At 37.3% G+C, this 16,021-nt stretch overlaps 1 protein-coding gene across 3 annotated transcripts in view; it reads left to right on the top strand.

Annotated features, from left to right (window-relative positions):
* LOC129772875 (rho guanine nucleotide exchange factor 7) overlaps window positions 1-14,893 on the top strand; it is a 76,871-nt gene extending 61,978 nt beyond the window's left edge. Inside the window, exon 8 of one of the 3 annotated variants that reach the window (XM_055776402.1) lies at window positions 3,250-5,011. In XM_055776402.1, coding sequence (XP_055632377.1) covers window positions 3,250-4,049 — 800 coding nt within the window. In that variant the 3' untranslated portion in view covers window positions 4,050-5,011. Of the gene's footprint in view, window positions 1-3,246; window positions 5,012-14,325 lie in introns of those variants that run through there. The other 2 variants (XM_055776401.1, XM_055776404.1) reach the window with 2 other exon arrangements.
* Window positions 14,894-16,021: the final 1,128 nt, after the last annotated feature.

The following is a 16,021-nucleotide window of genomic DNA, read 5'->3' on the forward strand; positions in this document are numbered from 1 at the left end:
CGGACGAAAACAAATAATTCATTTTCGTGACCTCGGCTTTCCGCAGTGAAAAACAAATTCGGTTTATTTACTGCCATACAGGCAATGCATGAACAAAGCAGGCGATGGGAGAGCATTTTTTAACGCCTCATTATTCATGTGTTAACATCACACTGTCAGACTAGTACGAAAAGTGTAAGAATGAAAGAAACGGAACGGAATGGATTCCTTCAAACCTACTGTCCCTATCTGGAAACAAACCAAATCGTCGGGTGTCTATTGACTCTTGGTCACTACTTTAATTTATAGAGACGAATGTAGATCTCAAAGAACAGCATGACAAGCGGCTTACATGAAGGATCCGTTATTCAACTTTAAGATAAGATCAGACATTAGGGGGTCTTCTACGGACCAAATTTCTGTCAGATACGGACCAAATTTCTGTCAGTCGTTCTGATTCCGGACTGCCTGATTTCGATGAATTTTGTAAACAAAGCCGATTTTTTCAGTGTTGCCAATAAAAATAAATAGCATTGGATTTGTGTTGACTTTAGGAATTGTGAATTTAATTAATATTACGATATTTATTTTAAAGGAAATGTGAAGGAATAATATGCAAGTTTATGTATGTGTTTTTCACAATGGAATAAAGAGAACGGCAAAACACTCATTTGTCAATTTAGTTTCGTTAGGTCCCTAATGCGATTTCATATTTCGGAATATAATTTCCATTGCTAAGAAGGAATGGAAAGTCTCATCATTCACTATGCAGATGGCAGAGTTGTTAGCTCTAGGTCGTAAATATGAAAAAAGATGGTTGATACCATCCAGGTTGTGTTTAGCTGACTACAAATTGTTACACCGCTGACATGTTCTTTCCCGCTGACTTATTTTGATGATGTAAGGAGCTACGCATTTTGTTCTGTTCTGTCGAGGAAAGTTTTTGCTTCATCGACGGTGTACTCATAGTCGAATTGAATATTCATCCACATTATCACTAAAGTTAGATGAAGCTGAAATTCGATATGATGTCGATGCTGCTTCACTGTCCATCAATTTCTGAACTGAACATTCTCCTCGCCCCTTTGATAGCAAGTCCATCAATCCAGCAAGATGTTCTTGTGTATCGGCTGTATGCGAAGCATTCGGTACTACAGCCATGTATTGCGAAAGAGTCACGATTTTCAAGTTGTTTCTGAATTACAATGGAGTTGAGCGCCGTTGTTTTGCACGAAACAACGAGAAAAGATTCTCCAGACAATCTTGAACGAGTTGTTATGGGTATCACTATTATATCATAGATATGGGTATTTAAAAGACTTGATTTATCCTTTACCCTTTTTAAGATTGCAAAATCATTAAATCAGCACCAATTATTTTCGATTCATAAAAAACAGAAATTAAAAAAATCCGAAATTTTATAATATTTGGCAACACTGGCATCTTTATGTCATGGCTTCGTTTTTGTACGACGAAGAAGAGTAAGAAGCCAGTTGTCTCATCTTGTTTTATATTCAACCGAATGGTAGGGATACAGTTAGAAGAGATTCGTATGAATAAAAATTTTCGCTTGACAGTAGCCCAATATAAACGGAAGGAGACGTTCTGCAGGCACTCTTCCCTATACATTTTCGAGCCCATTGTCTTGTTTGTGTCGAGAACCATGGTTTTCTGTTCACACCTGTAAATCCGTTGCCAAACCAAGAACTTCCTGGCAAATTTATCAACGAAAACAAACACATAAAATTGCAGGGCACATTTCCACTGCCAGTGGCCTTATAGAATATCAGGCCTGAGAGCTGTCTAAAATTTATCTTCACGTACGTTTCGTCATCCATTAGCATGCATCATTCGTACTTCGTTAAAACCCAGTTGTAGAAACCTTGTTTAGTACCTGATCATACAGGATTTTTAATGTGGGTTGTCCAAAATCACATTTCTTCTCTCGGCTTCCATCCTGCACAACTTTTTCAGAACAAAACGGATCAACGTGAAATTTTTACTGTGGAGGATTGAGGCTAACATGATCCGCAAAATCTCAAGCAGAACTGTCAGTGGGAAACCCAATTCAGCGAGTAAACAAAACACCAGTGAACAAATATTTCGAGCAGGTCTTGTACCGCGCCGCAGATAAGTCAGAGTCGATTTTGCGATAGTTGAATAATCTTCATTCGCAACTAAAAATTCTCTAGAGCGTGTATTTTGAGTCACAATACGAAGGGTTATTGAAGGATTGGGGCTATAAGTACAGATTCCTCAGAAGTCTACAGCTTGACTGTTCAATGATGCGAAAATCAGATAAGGGTCTGACCTAAAATTATTCAGCTGCACAGATATGGCACTTTCCTTGGATAAACAAGATGGAAATACACATAAGTTCTTGGATTAGTTCGTACACCTTCAAACACAATTGCTCAAAATTTGGGTAATGGGTAATTTCTGAATCTATTGGGTTAATCCTGTCTCGAGACATTTCCGAAGTCAGCCTCGTTTCGTGCAGTCAAACTAAGTTAGAATAAACTCAAATTTCTTTTTTTTCACTTAACATAATTTAACATAACACAACAAAAATAAAACTGCGAAGTTTCATAACCAACTTCATCGTATGGAACCGCTGGGTTCATGTTCGCAAATCTTGGCATTAATAGGAAACCGTGAACTTAATGACCAATTTTAGTTCTCATTCACGATCTAATTATACGACATAAAATAAATCATCCCATCGAGCATCGTACAAAAAGTGTTATGTCATATGTCGTTCTATGTTTCAGTTTACCGCTTCACATTATTACTAACAAGTCCATTATTTTAACATAGTTGACATTCAAAAAAAAAAAAACTACAGCATGATGTGGTCATTTTATTTGTTTTGTTCATGGATTTTTTTAGTTTTGATAGCACCCCTCCTGCTTCATTTTTTTCCATTATTCACATACAATACAAACTATTCACATTTAAATGTAACATCTATGTTACTAGCGATTCGCATTTGTAGTGGGAACGTTACATTACGTTAAATGTTATCTTCTAAAAATGCTACCAAACATTTTAGTTGATGCTTCCCGACGTTGCTTTATGTTCCGTTCGTTGATGTTACATTGAATGAGAATAGCACCTTATTCGCAAGTATAACTCATCGAAAATGTAACAATCAGTAGTGAAAATATCTATTTCTTTCTCTCTTCTTTTTTTTCTCTTTCTCTTTCCGTCCGCGACCCCCTCCAAAATGGCTTCACAATTTGATCACAACCAAAAACAAAAATACAGCAGCCCTCCAACCTTGGACGCCCTGTCTGCCCATCCGGGGCGGCAAGCTGAAAACGAGCAAACATTTTTCGTCCTCGAATCCCCAGCTACCGTTCACGTGTTCATCGCTGTCGTCCTATCTGGTGAATCCAGCCGCAGGAATTAAGTATAGCCACAGTCACAGTCACAACACTGCCTCAACCAATAGCATTAACACATCGCACATCTGGCGTGAAGCAAGTCCGAACAATTTCAACCTTTATTCGGCATCGATCTGCTCGCTCAGCTCGTCCCCCAAGTGTCGAGCGCGGTACTCCGTCGGTGGTTACGGAAGCACCGAGTGGCGTTCGCACTCGGAGGAAAAGACTGTCACCAGCAGTGCCACAGGAAGCACGCTCAAACCTTTGGCAAATCCTATCGCTCGCTCCGGGTCAAACTACGACAACATCTTCATGAACAATAACACAAACACGCCACTGCTTTCGCGTGTTTCAAAGCAGCAAACGGTTTGGATGAATGCCAACCAAATAAGTCGACATCGGTCCACCAGCAGAGAAATTGAACCTTCTCCGAAAAAGGATAATCCGCCTCCACCACCGGCACCGGAAGGTGGAATGTCAGCCCAGCAGCAACTGTACGATCGTCGTCTCAACCGGTCATTCGAGACGGCTCAAGGATTGAGTCGGAACAGCAAAATTTCCCAATTACGTCGCTCGACCCCTCAACTGAATGGCGAAGAGGACGATTCACTGAGGGACGATTTGTCTCGTAACTCCATGTCGTGCTGCAACAAATTGCTCATGTTTTACTGGCAAAATCGATAAAGAAAGTAGAGGTTGTAGAAGTCCAACCGAAGTAGTTACATCGACTGATTTTATGTTGCCTTTCACGAACACAAAAACGAATGTTCGATTGCGTTTTGTTTCGTATTTGTGAATATTTTACAGTAGTTTGATGGTTTCGAATTTACTGAAGTTGTGAAGTTTTTGGGAGGTGGAAAAGCGTGACAATATGCGTATGGATAGAAGCAGGAACATTGGTTTCTAGTCAAAACTAGTCGTATGTATTTACAGGAGATACTCATACAAGCACACATACACACACACCCACACACACATCGTATCCATTTTTGGCACTGAGCAAAATAATAACCGTACTAATTGTTAACTTATTCGAAACGAAATTGTGCTAAAAGTCTGAAGGAACCATTAGAAGTTAGTCTCAAACGAACCTTCTAGCGTACACAGTGAGCTCTAATCCTTTCGATAATCAAAATTTAGTGAGTTATGAAGCATAACGATACGAAGATAATAATATTTGTAACCGTAGGAGAAAACACTTTGTGATATTAGTTAAAATAACGTTCTTTGTATTTGCAACTGATTTATTTTGACAAGCTGTTTCGCATGCAAATTTGAGATATAGTATTCAGCTACATGTGTCAAAGCATAGTTGTAGTTTAAACTAGAATAACTAATATATACACCACGTGGAAGAGATATTTATAAACTTTTTTCAAAGCAACAAGAGTGAAACTCGAGCCATATTTTTTCGGTAGTGAATTATGCGAATATTTAGGATTGGAAATTATTACTAAATATATTGGTGCATCATTTACACAGTTTTTTAAGTATGTTTTAAAAATCGTGTTTTTCATTATTTTTTAAATTATAGTATATGACTCTAGCCTCAAAGGAATTTTAATTGTTACACCTTTAATGATATGTGCAAAGGCCAACAATGCGCATTTTTGTTCGATATTGAAATAAAATATTTGTACTCTTAATGTCGTATGGTGTTTCTTTTCTTCAACAACTTCCTGGAAGTAAATGGAACCACGAGATTTAGGAGATTCTCGAGAGGAGATTCCACGGATCCAGATTTTATTCCTGACTCGGTTTATAATAATAATTCTGGTCAAAACAAATATCGTTTTTATTTGGAGTTATATTACTGATCAGAAGGAAGCGTAAATCATGCAATGTAAAACAGAATTTTTTTTTCCATTTTGGAATTTGAAACAATTCGGAAATATTGTATTGTTTTGAAAAGAAAACATCGGTACTCAACCGATGCTCCGTTGCCGACAGTGGCGCAAAGCTTGTTCAAGGAGGGCAAGTGTCTTATCTAAATTCATATTATCTCTCATCATCTTTTACCGTCCATGAGCCGTAAGAGTGCAGTTAAACTGTCTCTAAAAATTTTTCGGTACGTTATACATTACGGTTTACTGATCCATAAAGGATTCAAATTAACAAAAACTAGGTAGAATACACATTTTTCTATCGTTTTCTCGTGTCCGAGAGGTACAGTATTTAAATATCACTGCTAATCGAACGAGCGGTCGCTCGAAATGCAAATGGATTGACAACAATAAACAAACCATTTGCGATTTCAAATTACAGTATTTACTCATCAGTCACCTAGCTACCGACCAGACGACAGCGAGACTTTCGAAATGATCTTTCTCAAGTTTAGTTTAGTTTTCCGAATTGGTTATTGGTTTTTTTGCATGTATTTTTCTTTTTTGAATATAAAAGAGGAATTTGATTTTTGATTCATCCCCTTAAAGTCAGAAAATACCTTTCTCATATGGAAAAAAATTAATTCATCCAGATTCTCTCAGGGAGTGATAGACGATCTTATTTGATCAAAACATGATCCTTCTACGCATGTGTTCGAATTTCAACAATGACAGAGTTATAGAACTTTTTTTGTTTCGGACTCTGTTGCCTCAAACTGACTCTACATTACAAAGTACGCTACGGAAGACGATTATGTTGCTTTCATTTGAAAGGTGAGAAAATTTAGTACAGGATATAGTAGTAAAACATCTAAATTAATGGACATTTTGGAAGTGAAAAACTTAAAAGTTAGTAATTTTTAATGTGTTATTATTATTAGATTGTTTCTATCAATTAAATTGAAGCTCTTTAACCGCTCTACAATTTGTTCACCCAACTTCTATCTTCTTTAATTTGGCTGCAATATCGATATAAAAAAAGTCCTGGTGAAAATTCAAGCAAAATCCCCAAAAATCACGATTTTTACTCAACAGTACATACAAAAGCGACATAAATTACACCTTAACGTTGAAAGGTTACATTTCTTCTTGAAATAAGTCGTATTTGAAATATAAAAAAAAAATTATTTTTCCAAACTGTATATAATCGAGTCCAAAATTGTATATAATCGAATCACATATAATCGAGTCCGACCTGTATATAGATAACATATAATGAGTACGAAACGCATGTGCTTTTTTATGATTTTATAAATATAACAGCTATCGCGGCGGGATTTTTTCAGTTGACATACACATGGCCACATGCGATAAAATGTTTATTGCTCTATGTTGACGGTACGGGTAGGTAAACACACAAATGAGCGGAACAAGTTATCATCAAAGTCGAAGGTGTAATTTTTCATTTAAACAGAAATACCTCTGTATGGAAAGGTCCTACAGGAACGTTATAAGAACCTGAGAGAGAGGAGCCAGCTGAATGACAGATAGTTTGTTTTCTTCTTATCCTTTTTGCGCTTTCTCATCAAGAAAATTCAAATCGGACAATTTCAATCAAGCAAGTTGTTGTCATTCATCTATGAGAAAAGTGTTCAAACTTGACGTGAATCTTTGTTTGTGAGTACATTTGTGCGTTTTTATCCTCGATTTGGTTTTTGACGTAGGACTGCGTCTAACAGGAATATATGGGGGGAAAACGAAAATTTGAACACTGATCATGTGGGATATATTGAAAGATGTACTAGGTCAGCCCACATCATGGCTTCCAGCAGCATCGGCCCACTCAAACAAGTTTCTTTTACTTCTGACTATTTCGATATAGTTGTCCTGAAGAATTATTTCGATGATTTCTAAAACAATATCCGAAATAATAAGCAAACAAATTTTTATGATTCCTTTGCCGGATGAGATCTTGTGTGAATTTATGGGTGTTTTGGGCTCATTTGTGACTTTTTCCGATCGTTCATTTAGTATTCGCGAATTCATTCATGGTTTCCGGATTAAAAGTCAAGCTGGGCGTGAAGAAGGCATTTTCCAGCGGCGAGAGCAGTTTTCTTCGATTGAAAACAAAAGGTGTTTCGAATGTTTCGTTTTGCGGCGGTTGCTATCACTACGCTGTCAAAATATTACCGGTTCGGTTCGGTTTACTGTAGCTGTTCAGCGAAAGGTGGTGCAGAAACAAATTTGTGGATTACTAATTAGGAAACGATGTTTTTCACAGCATTTGAGATGATGTTTTGCTCTTGGCACCAAACAATCAACATGCTAATGTTGAAGGTGAAGGTTTACTCGGATGTTTTATTGCTTTACTGCTTTGATAATGGTTTGCGCATTTAGTTTGTCTACATTACATCTGCACTGTATATAAATATGAAACAATAAATTACGTATTTTGAGCTTGTTTTTCTGAAGTGAAATAACTTGACCTAAATTCGAACAAATGAAAATAAACCAATATTTATATTTTTGACAACCTTTGGCGTAGTCCTACGTCCCTCCGGTTATGTCCCCGATATTACCCTTTACCCGACGCAATGTGCAGCGTATCTGGAATATATTATTTTATTATTATTAGTTTCTACAAGCTGCTATTTGAGGAAAGTTTTTTTTGTGTCCGATGAAAATAATAATAGGTTGACTAAAAAGAATGCAGTACCAACTGTTTGCATAGGCAGTGATCACGATTCGGAAGACAGTCTCTCGACGTTTTTTTCCTTTCATGCTCATCGCTGGTGACAAATTCATATTCAAATTTCAAATTTGGCATGCAGGTCGCTTATCAAGGCAGTAGAAGCACTGAATGTCCAATCAAATTGACCGATAGTGTTCCGTTTTCAACGGAAGTAAGATTCATGTATTATAAATCCGCCTATTGAGAGCCACAAATCATGAAATTTATAAGTAGTCACAAACCCATTTTCTACAAAACCAGTGCACAGTCTGCGCACGATATTCAGTTTCACATTCTATTCGACCATGATACAAACGACAAAATTCCAAAATAATCCTACCGAAGCAGAAACGAACCACATAGAGAAAAAGCACTAAAACAATAACAACAGCAACATCAACGCACGTCACGTCATCCCCACTGCGCATCAGCCCATCAGTGGGCAATGAATTACAGCAGCGTAACGAAGTGAAATCATTCCTTTCCAAACAGTCAGAGCGAACACGTCCTAACGTGAAAGTGCAAGCGAAAAATACCAGAGAAATATAGAGAACTTTTAACCTACAAATTGATAGTTTATTTCTAGTAAGTGTGTGACCATTGTTGTCGGCGGGTTTTCCTCAAACCGCCCGAACAGATAGTGAAGGTGAACCAATCAGTCTCGTCCACAAAACTAAAAGGTGTGATATAATTAGCTTCACCATATCAATCTTGAGCAGCGATAACATGATCCATTCGCTATACAATCATAATTGAGTGGATTTCCAAGCTGGAACCTGCTTATACAGATTTTTGTGATTTCAATAGCTTGCTTTCAAAGCAATTTTTGAGCTATTGAAACTAGTTTTTGGATCAATAACTAACAAACATAAAACGCGTAGACATTCTATCTTTCGAATGAAGCGGTTAACATACCATTTCTATCAACTAACAATGCTCGAAATCCTGTTTCTCTAATGTAACGCTCTCGTTCTTGAAGCTTTGAACTTACACCCCAGTATAGAAATGAAAGATGTAGTCCGACGTCAAAATCATTTTCACATAAAATTTCTTGCAAAAAAAATGTTATGTTAAAATTTTCTACATATTTCAATACTTCCCCTTGGTTCACCGTGACTGGTTCGCGCTGACATAAGGGCCATCACAACAAACGCGAGCTGGCTCCTCTCTCTCAGATAAGAACCAAACGAAAGCTGGTTGATAAGGTTAATTTGATTTACTATTGAGTTGGTTAGCGAAAAATTGTGTTAGTTCACAAAATCACAGTTCATAGAAAAATCGATTTTTATTTCTTCCCGATATTGCTGTCCATTACACCTACACACATAAAGAAAACAAAATACGTAAAACATTATAATACCATTATGCTTCGGATTGTCCGATTTGGGTCAAATATACACCGTTTTGTTGGAAAATTTGTTGCCATTCTAAAGGTAGCTTCATATTGTCTTTATCATAGAGGTCTCGGTCATTATGAGCGATAAACTCTAGCAATAGATTTTTACAATCTTCACTTTATCTCAATTTCTTATCACTCTGGAAATTTTTGCAGTGCGAGTAAAAGGTGGTAATCGCTTGGTGCCGGGTCCGGATTATATGGTGGATGCATAAAAACATCCCAATCAAGCTCTTGGCCTTGCGTTGTTCTGATGGAACACAAAACCCCTTCTGTTGGCCAATTTTGAACGTTTCTGGTCAATTGCTAGCTTCAAAGGCACATTTGTTGACAGTTGTTACTGTGGTAATTGTTGCTCGCAACAATCGACCTCAGACTGATAAAGTAGATCTCAAACTGCCTGCGTTATTATCACAGGCAGTAACTCAAACAATCCACGTTTTCCCTTTACGCTTGGGAAACCAGAACCAACCAAAAATCAACAAAGAATAACCAACGGGGAAAGCAAGGCTGGCTAATTGGGATCTCGTCACAAAACCAGTTTTAGAACTCTATTGTCCCCGAAACCGACAAAAAAGAAGCTAAAGGAGACTTCTAACAAAAAAAAAGGAAAAACTTTATATGGTCTCTATAGGTTCAACAGAAATATTTAATATTTCTTTATTAAAAACTATTTACATTTTTCTTTATTCTTTCATTTTCCCCTCTATCTCTTTCCTTTAATCTTTGAATCTCTAACCAAAAACTCCACTACACTATCCCTTCCTTATTCGGCTCTTCAAAACTATCTAAACTTCACTACTAAAAATCTTCATTCATCATTACTAAACTTTCCAGGTACTTCTCCACCACTTAATCAATCAATCGTGCTTTGTCCGGTGCTCCATCTTCATCTTCTCACTTTCATTCCTTTAGGTTAATATGGATTGGTGGGTGTGGTATATATTTGCGTGTGTGCTATTCATTCAATATTTTTAATCACAACCAGCGGAGTAAATGCATCGTTGGAACCTAGGGGGATTTTGGGTATCTTACTTCAATCAAATCAACACGTACGTGGAAAATCTCATTTTTCTCTATATGATCATTTTTCATAATTGAGATTCGAACCGGCTACCCTTATAATGGCAGACCGGACAATCAACTCGCTCGGCTACGATCGCTACTTCTATGCTTTCGCGACCGTACCGACTTAAATATCGTCTTGCGCAAGGAATATATATTTTTGGTTTGTTACTCACGAGTTCGCTGTCCAATCTTAACATCGATGCTACGTATACTGCTTAGGATAGAAAGGCTTCCTCCCGCTTGTCGATGCTGCTGTTGCTGAGATTAGCGGTGTTTCTTCCCGCTTGACGTGGATGTTGCTGCTGCACGGATTAGCGGAACTCCTCCACTTTCGTCGTCGCTTTTGCTGCTTCCTGCCAGCGCTTCGCAGATCAACCAGGCGCGAGATCAATTTTGTCTCAGTTATGTAATTGCCACAAAAGTGCGCAAGTACATAACATTTCTAAAGTCGATTATCGTGTGCAACAATTGCCTCAATCATTAAGGCCATCCACCTTTAATCCCAAGTGCCTGATCTTGCCGGACCTTCCGTCCAACGCATATTTGGGCACAAAGCACCTGCTCTTTTGCAGAGTTTCAAACCTAAAACAGGAACAGCTCTTTCACTCCCCCTTTGGGTGAGGATGCAGCTCAACGTTTCCACAAAAGACATGTTCCAAAACAAAGAAGAAAATACTGAGTGCCGCGTCGCTAGAATGGAATGACTTCTGTCATCCCAGTTCTATCGACGTCTAAGCACTCAGTGGAACCCTACAAATGCCTCTTGTGGAAAGTTGCCCAAAAGAAGCAGTTCCGAAGCTTTGCAGAATCAAGGGGCCGGCATATCTGAGTTTGTGTACCATGCTACAAAGTGTGAAATGTACCGAATTTTCTCTTTGTTGACCTCCATTGTTAACACCCTGTAACTCACAACTGAATGGAACAAACAAAAAACAGCAACAGATTTTTTTTGGTGTGAAATGCCACCTTCACAACGAGCCTAAACTTGAAATTGTCTGATCGATACTACGCGAGATCACTAAAATTAGCAAACGAGAAAATAATGGATAACTTTTTCCCCAACCTGATATCATCATCGTTTGCAACAAAAATAGTTATTAACGTTAACACTAGTTAGTAAAAACGTGACCTGTTTTCAGATCTGGCACCCTCACTGAAAGACGTAGACCTAATTCAAAAATAACACTGCTCGTGAATGACGTTTATCTGGCATAAAAATCGATGGTTGAAACATCTGGCCTTATAATCTCATCAGGGTTTTATTTACTCTCTTGATTTAAATTAATTCCTACTTCAAGTTCGACCGGCGGATTGATTTCGTCTCAGTGTATCATTTGTAGATCTGATTCGAATGTTCGAAAAGCTTGAGCAAGGGTTTCATACACGAGAAGAAATATACATAAAACTATTATAAGTGTTATCTTGTGGTATAAAAATCGTCATTCTCAAAACAGAAAATATTGTAAAGCTATTCTCTAAAAAAATTCCATTTGTGTGATTTTGTAGATTAGAAAGATTAGATCCTATAGACAGATTGTAGTGAACATTTGGACAGTAATGTTTTTCAAAAGACGCACATGAAAAATTTTCAAAAACAAAAAAAATTTTTTTTTCAAAAACACAGATATTTTGGGTTTTTGGCATCTGACGTTTGTTACTACATTACTAGAACACTTTTTTTTATTCACCACCAGAGTGCGCTCATTACCGCCGGAGATCCGAGTGGGTACCAAATTACCCACGGGGTACCGAATTTGTACCAGTTCCTCTAATAATGCCAAATACCAATCAAAACACAAATAAATCGCGATGTACAATTTGTAATATAGAATTTTACTTTGAATCCAGAGTACCAAAGTGTCGGAAACCAAATCCAGAATCTGAGTCTGAAAAAACGAAATCAGGGATGTAAACATATGGCTGAAGCCACATTTATGTGAGTTCAATTTGCTGGTGCCATGGAGAAGTCTCGTTTTTTCACCTTACCAGTTAAAGTCAATTACTCTTAATAAAGCTTCCATCAACATACGTCGGCAAATACTGTCAAAGTTGCACGGAGAAAATTTTTTACCTTCCGTTTTCCATAGAAAACACAGCCATGATCGCTTGAAATTATTGTTTTAACATCCGGTTTGAAATGTGCTGCACTTTAACTTTACTTTTAACCCGGAAATAATGCTCGAATTCACGAAAATAGAAAGGGAAAAATCGCCAAAAAATCACGAGTCACGATCGCCGATCGTTGTTAAGCGTTCGCGGTTTTCCAAATGGTCTTACTCAATGCCGAGCGCTAATTCAGTTTTCCAAATTGGACGTTCTCAAGGCTAGAAGGCAAATGAACTAAGACTCCTATATTTACACAGGCTCGTACACAATTATAAACAACATTTTTTTATTACATAGCATATGATTTTAGAATGTATATAATTTTATAAAATGATTCTTCAGTAGAAATTTTTGGGTTTGGGTAGAATTGTAGAAGCAGCTGAAAGTGGTTGATACTTGATATATTTTTGTACACGAGATTTGTGTCCTTATTGCCAGTATGTATCTCTTTTTCTGGACATCCAGTGTGGTCACAGGTGAAAGTTCTACCGCCACTGTTATATACCTTTGACAACGCATAAAATCAATAACTCTCACGTTCGATTCAATCATACACAAACACTCTCCACCTAACGGTATAAACACCGACGCGGTACTTTCTATTTAATATTTCTCTTTTGCTTTACTTTCACCCGTCAGTGCAAGCTCTGTGCTATGATTGTTTTGCAAGTATTTTCAGAATGCCCTTGTCTGTTCAATCCGGTGGCAAAATTTCCAAACGTGTAACGTTCGTGACTCATCTATAATATCCTTTCCTATTGTGTTCTATTAAGAAAAAAAATGTTACAGCACTATATCGTTGCGCAGTAACTCAGAAAGATCAGTTTAATAAAACATTTCATGGCGTATCTTCCCGAGTATGATTACGTTCCATTCTTTTAAAAAGATCACACGAATATGTGGGTATATGTGACATACTGTGGAATGGAGTGCTACAGACAATGATCGCCGACGAAAATAAAAAGTAACAAATTATTCATTTTCTTGAATAAACGTATGTATAAAATGTAAAAGGGGAAATGCCAAAGATCAAAACTTTATCCATGATATAAAATTATAATCAGGCACAATTTTCGTTCAAGGTTTATCCCCAATTGCAGATAATGCGTTACATAGAACACACATAATTGATACGGGAGAGGTAATTTTCTCTTATAATTGTTGTCCTAAAAGCGTGTTTGTTACACTCGAAAATCTATTATCATTTTCGCTTCATATAAATGAAACACGAAGCTCAGGCTCATCAAATTTTGATTCTATGTCTGGGGCATAACCAGTCCGTTTTATTTTTATTTTATCTTGTTTACTGGTTCAAATAGATAGTACAAAAGTAAATTCTTATAATTATTTATCTTAAAGACAACTCGTCCGGCTGAAACCATTGTAGGGGAATGAAGTGGGACCATCATTATCAAAAATGATAAATAAGGCTGACCAGACTTACACTGCGTTTTATTTAACTCATTTAACTTGTTTACAACATAAAACATTATCGAATCTACTATTTGAATCGATTCATTATTATGACAATTTGGTTATTGGAATTAGGAACACAAATTAACAGAATTAAGAAAATTACGTTTTTGCTTGTTGGAATTAGGACCATAGGTGCAAAATATTTTTCATCATAGGTGGTATGAATACAGCAACGCTCTCACTTTTTACATATTTCTGAAAACTAGGAAAAAATGACTGGTTCTATAATTATGAAACGCAGTGTATTACTCCTGCTGTATCCAAGTTGTATCCCTGGCGGTGTGAACATAGGGATTGATAGTATTCTCATGAAGCAAGATCTGCCTCTCCTCTCACGCTATCCTTCTGCTTTCGTTTCAGGTTTGGAGTGCGACGACATGACCCCCACACTACGCCAACTGTTCATCACCGTGCGTCAGCTTCAGCAGGATATGACCCAGGTTAAGACCCAAATTTGTGAGGAGCGTGCGCTCCGCAATCATCTACAGCAGGTACTGATGGGACATTTGGAAAGCTATGGCACCTCGAACACGACATGCTGATAATTGATGTTGGCAATCACGTTTTTTTTTTGTGCCGAAATTGTTTTTACGGATTTTACTTCAACACAAAACCAGAAAGCTTTATAATTTTAATATCAATATCAAGTTTTAACTAGAACAGAGGTACAACAATAGTTGATTTCACATTTGTTTTCGATTTAAAATAACAGAATAACCTTAGAGATAGAAGAGAAAGACATTAATTTCTCTGCTTTCATGTATTTTTTTTTTCCTGGACGGAAATGCTCTTCGTTTACTTATCAATCGAAGATCAAGCGTCACATTCAGCCCATATTATTTAACTGGGATGATTTATTTACATGAAACACATATGAGATTCATAATTATTCGAGTATGAGTAATTAAAAAGATGTTTTAGTACTGAATCATTTGCCGGTTCACTTCTTCTAAAGCTGTCCGAATGCATCCTTTACCATCAACCGCCGTTGAAAGTGAAATTTTATTGTAATTCATGCCATAATTTGGTTGAATGATAAATAATTTACGACAAAATCATAATCTGGGCAAAGCGTAAATTTCGTCGAATGATAGGATGCTGCCGGAGAGGTTTGAATTAATTGTCATACCTTTTATTGTTCGCACAATCTTGATTTCCGGGTGACCGCTAAAATAGTTTCACGAACAAAAAAAAACGGAAGAAATTAACTTTCGGCACTTTATTTGAAGGTCATTTGCCCCTCGTCGTTTCGATTGTTCGGACAACAAGCAAACTTCACAGCTAATGATGAGATACTTCCAGTGGCATTCCAGAAGCAGGAATGAACCTCTGACACAATGGAAGAGGACCGCCTTATATTGCTGGTTGTGATAGGTTTGCGCACACTGAACGGACATAAAAAGCTTTGTGCTGCTGCGCGCTGATGGGCAGTCTCATTACAGCCCACAATGCCGGCTAAACGGAAAGAAAAGTCGGAAAAGGCGTTAAGTAGGGTATGGTTTTCATGGCCACCGCTGGTTTGCTGTGGCATTTTCTGAGCAAACAAAAGCTCGCTCCGCATAGGCGGAAAGGTGTGAAAAAAAGTGATTCGGTTTGAAGTTTTGGTTCATCGCATTGGCTTTATTACGCTCTATTTTTCTGATTAATGATATATTGACTTATAGTTTGATTGGTTGCTCTGATCGAGGTGGGTCATTCGAGCAAAGAAGGCAAACTTGTAATCTTTGGAATGACGTAATGTGTTTTGCATTCTTCCTAAGATTTACCGGAAGTTGATCATTTAGCACAACTTACCATCCAGCAAAATTTAAACGCAATTTGCAGAAGCGTCTCGTGAGTAAATTGACTAGTTGTGCACCTATGGTGAAAAAGAGCAACTCAAAATTTCAAAGTTTTTACTCAAAATTGCTTGATTGAAATTAAAAAATATATAGGAGGTTGTGTTCAAGACACGACCGCATTGTTGACGTAGAACTACGCTGTAAAGGGTGTGTCACATCAAATTGCATCACGGAAAAAACGCTGTAGAAATTTAATTTTCAGGAATTATATCTTC

This window comes from Toxorhynchites rutilus, chromosome 3 (genome assembly GCF_029784135.1).
Source record: "Toxorhynchites rutilus septentrionalis strain SRP chromosome 3, ASM2978413v1, whole genome shotgun sequence".
Classification (NCBI taxonomy): domain Eukaryota; kingdom Metazoa; phylum Arthropoda; class Insecta; order Diptera; family Culicidae; genus Toxorhynchites; species Toxorhynchites rutilus.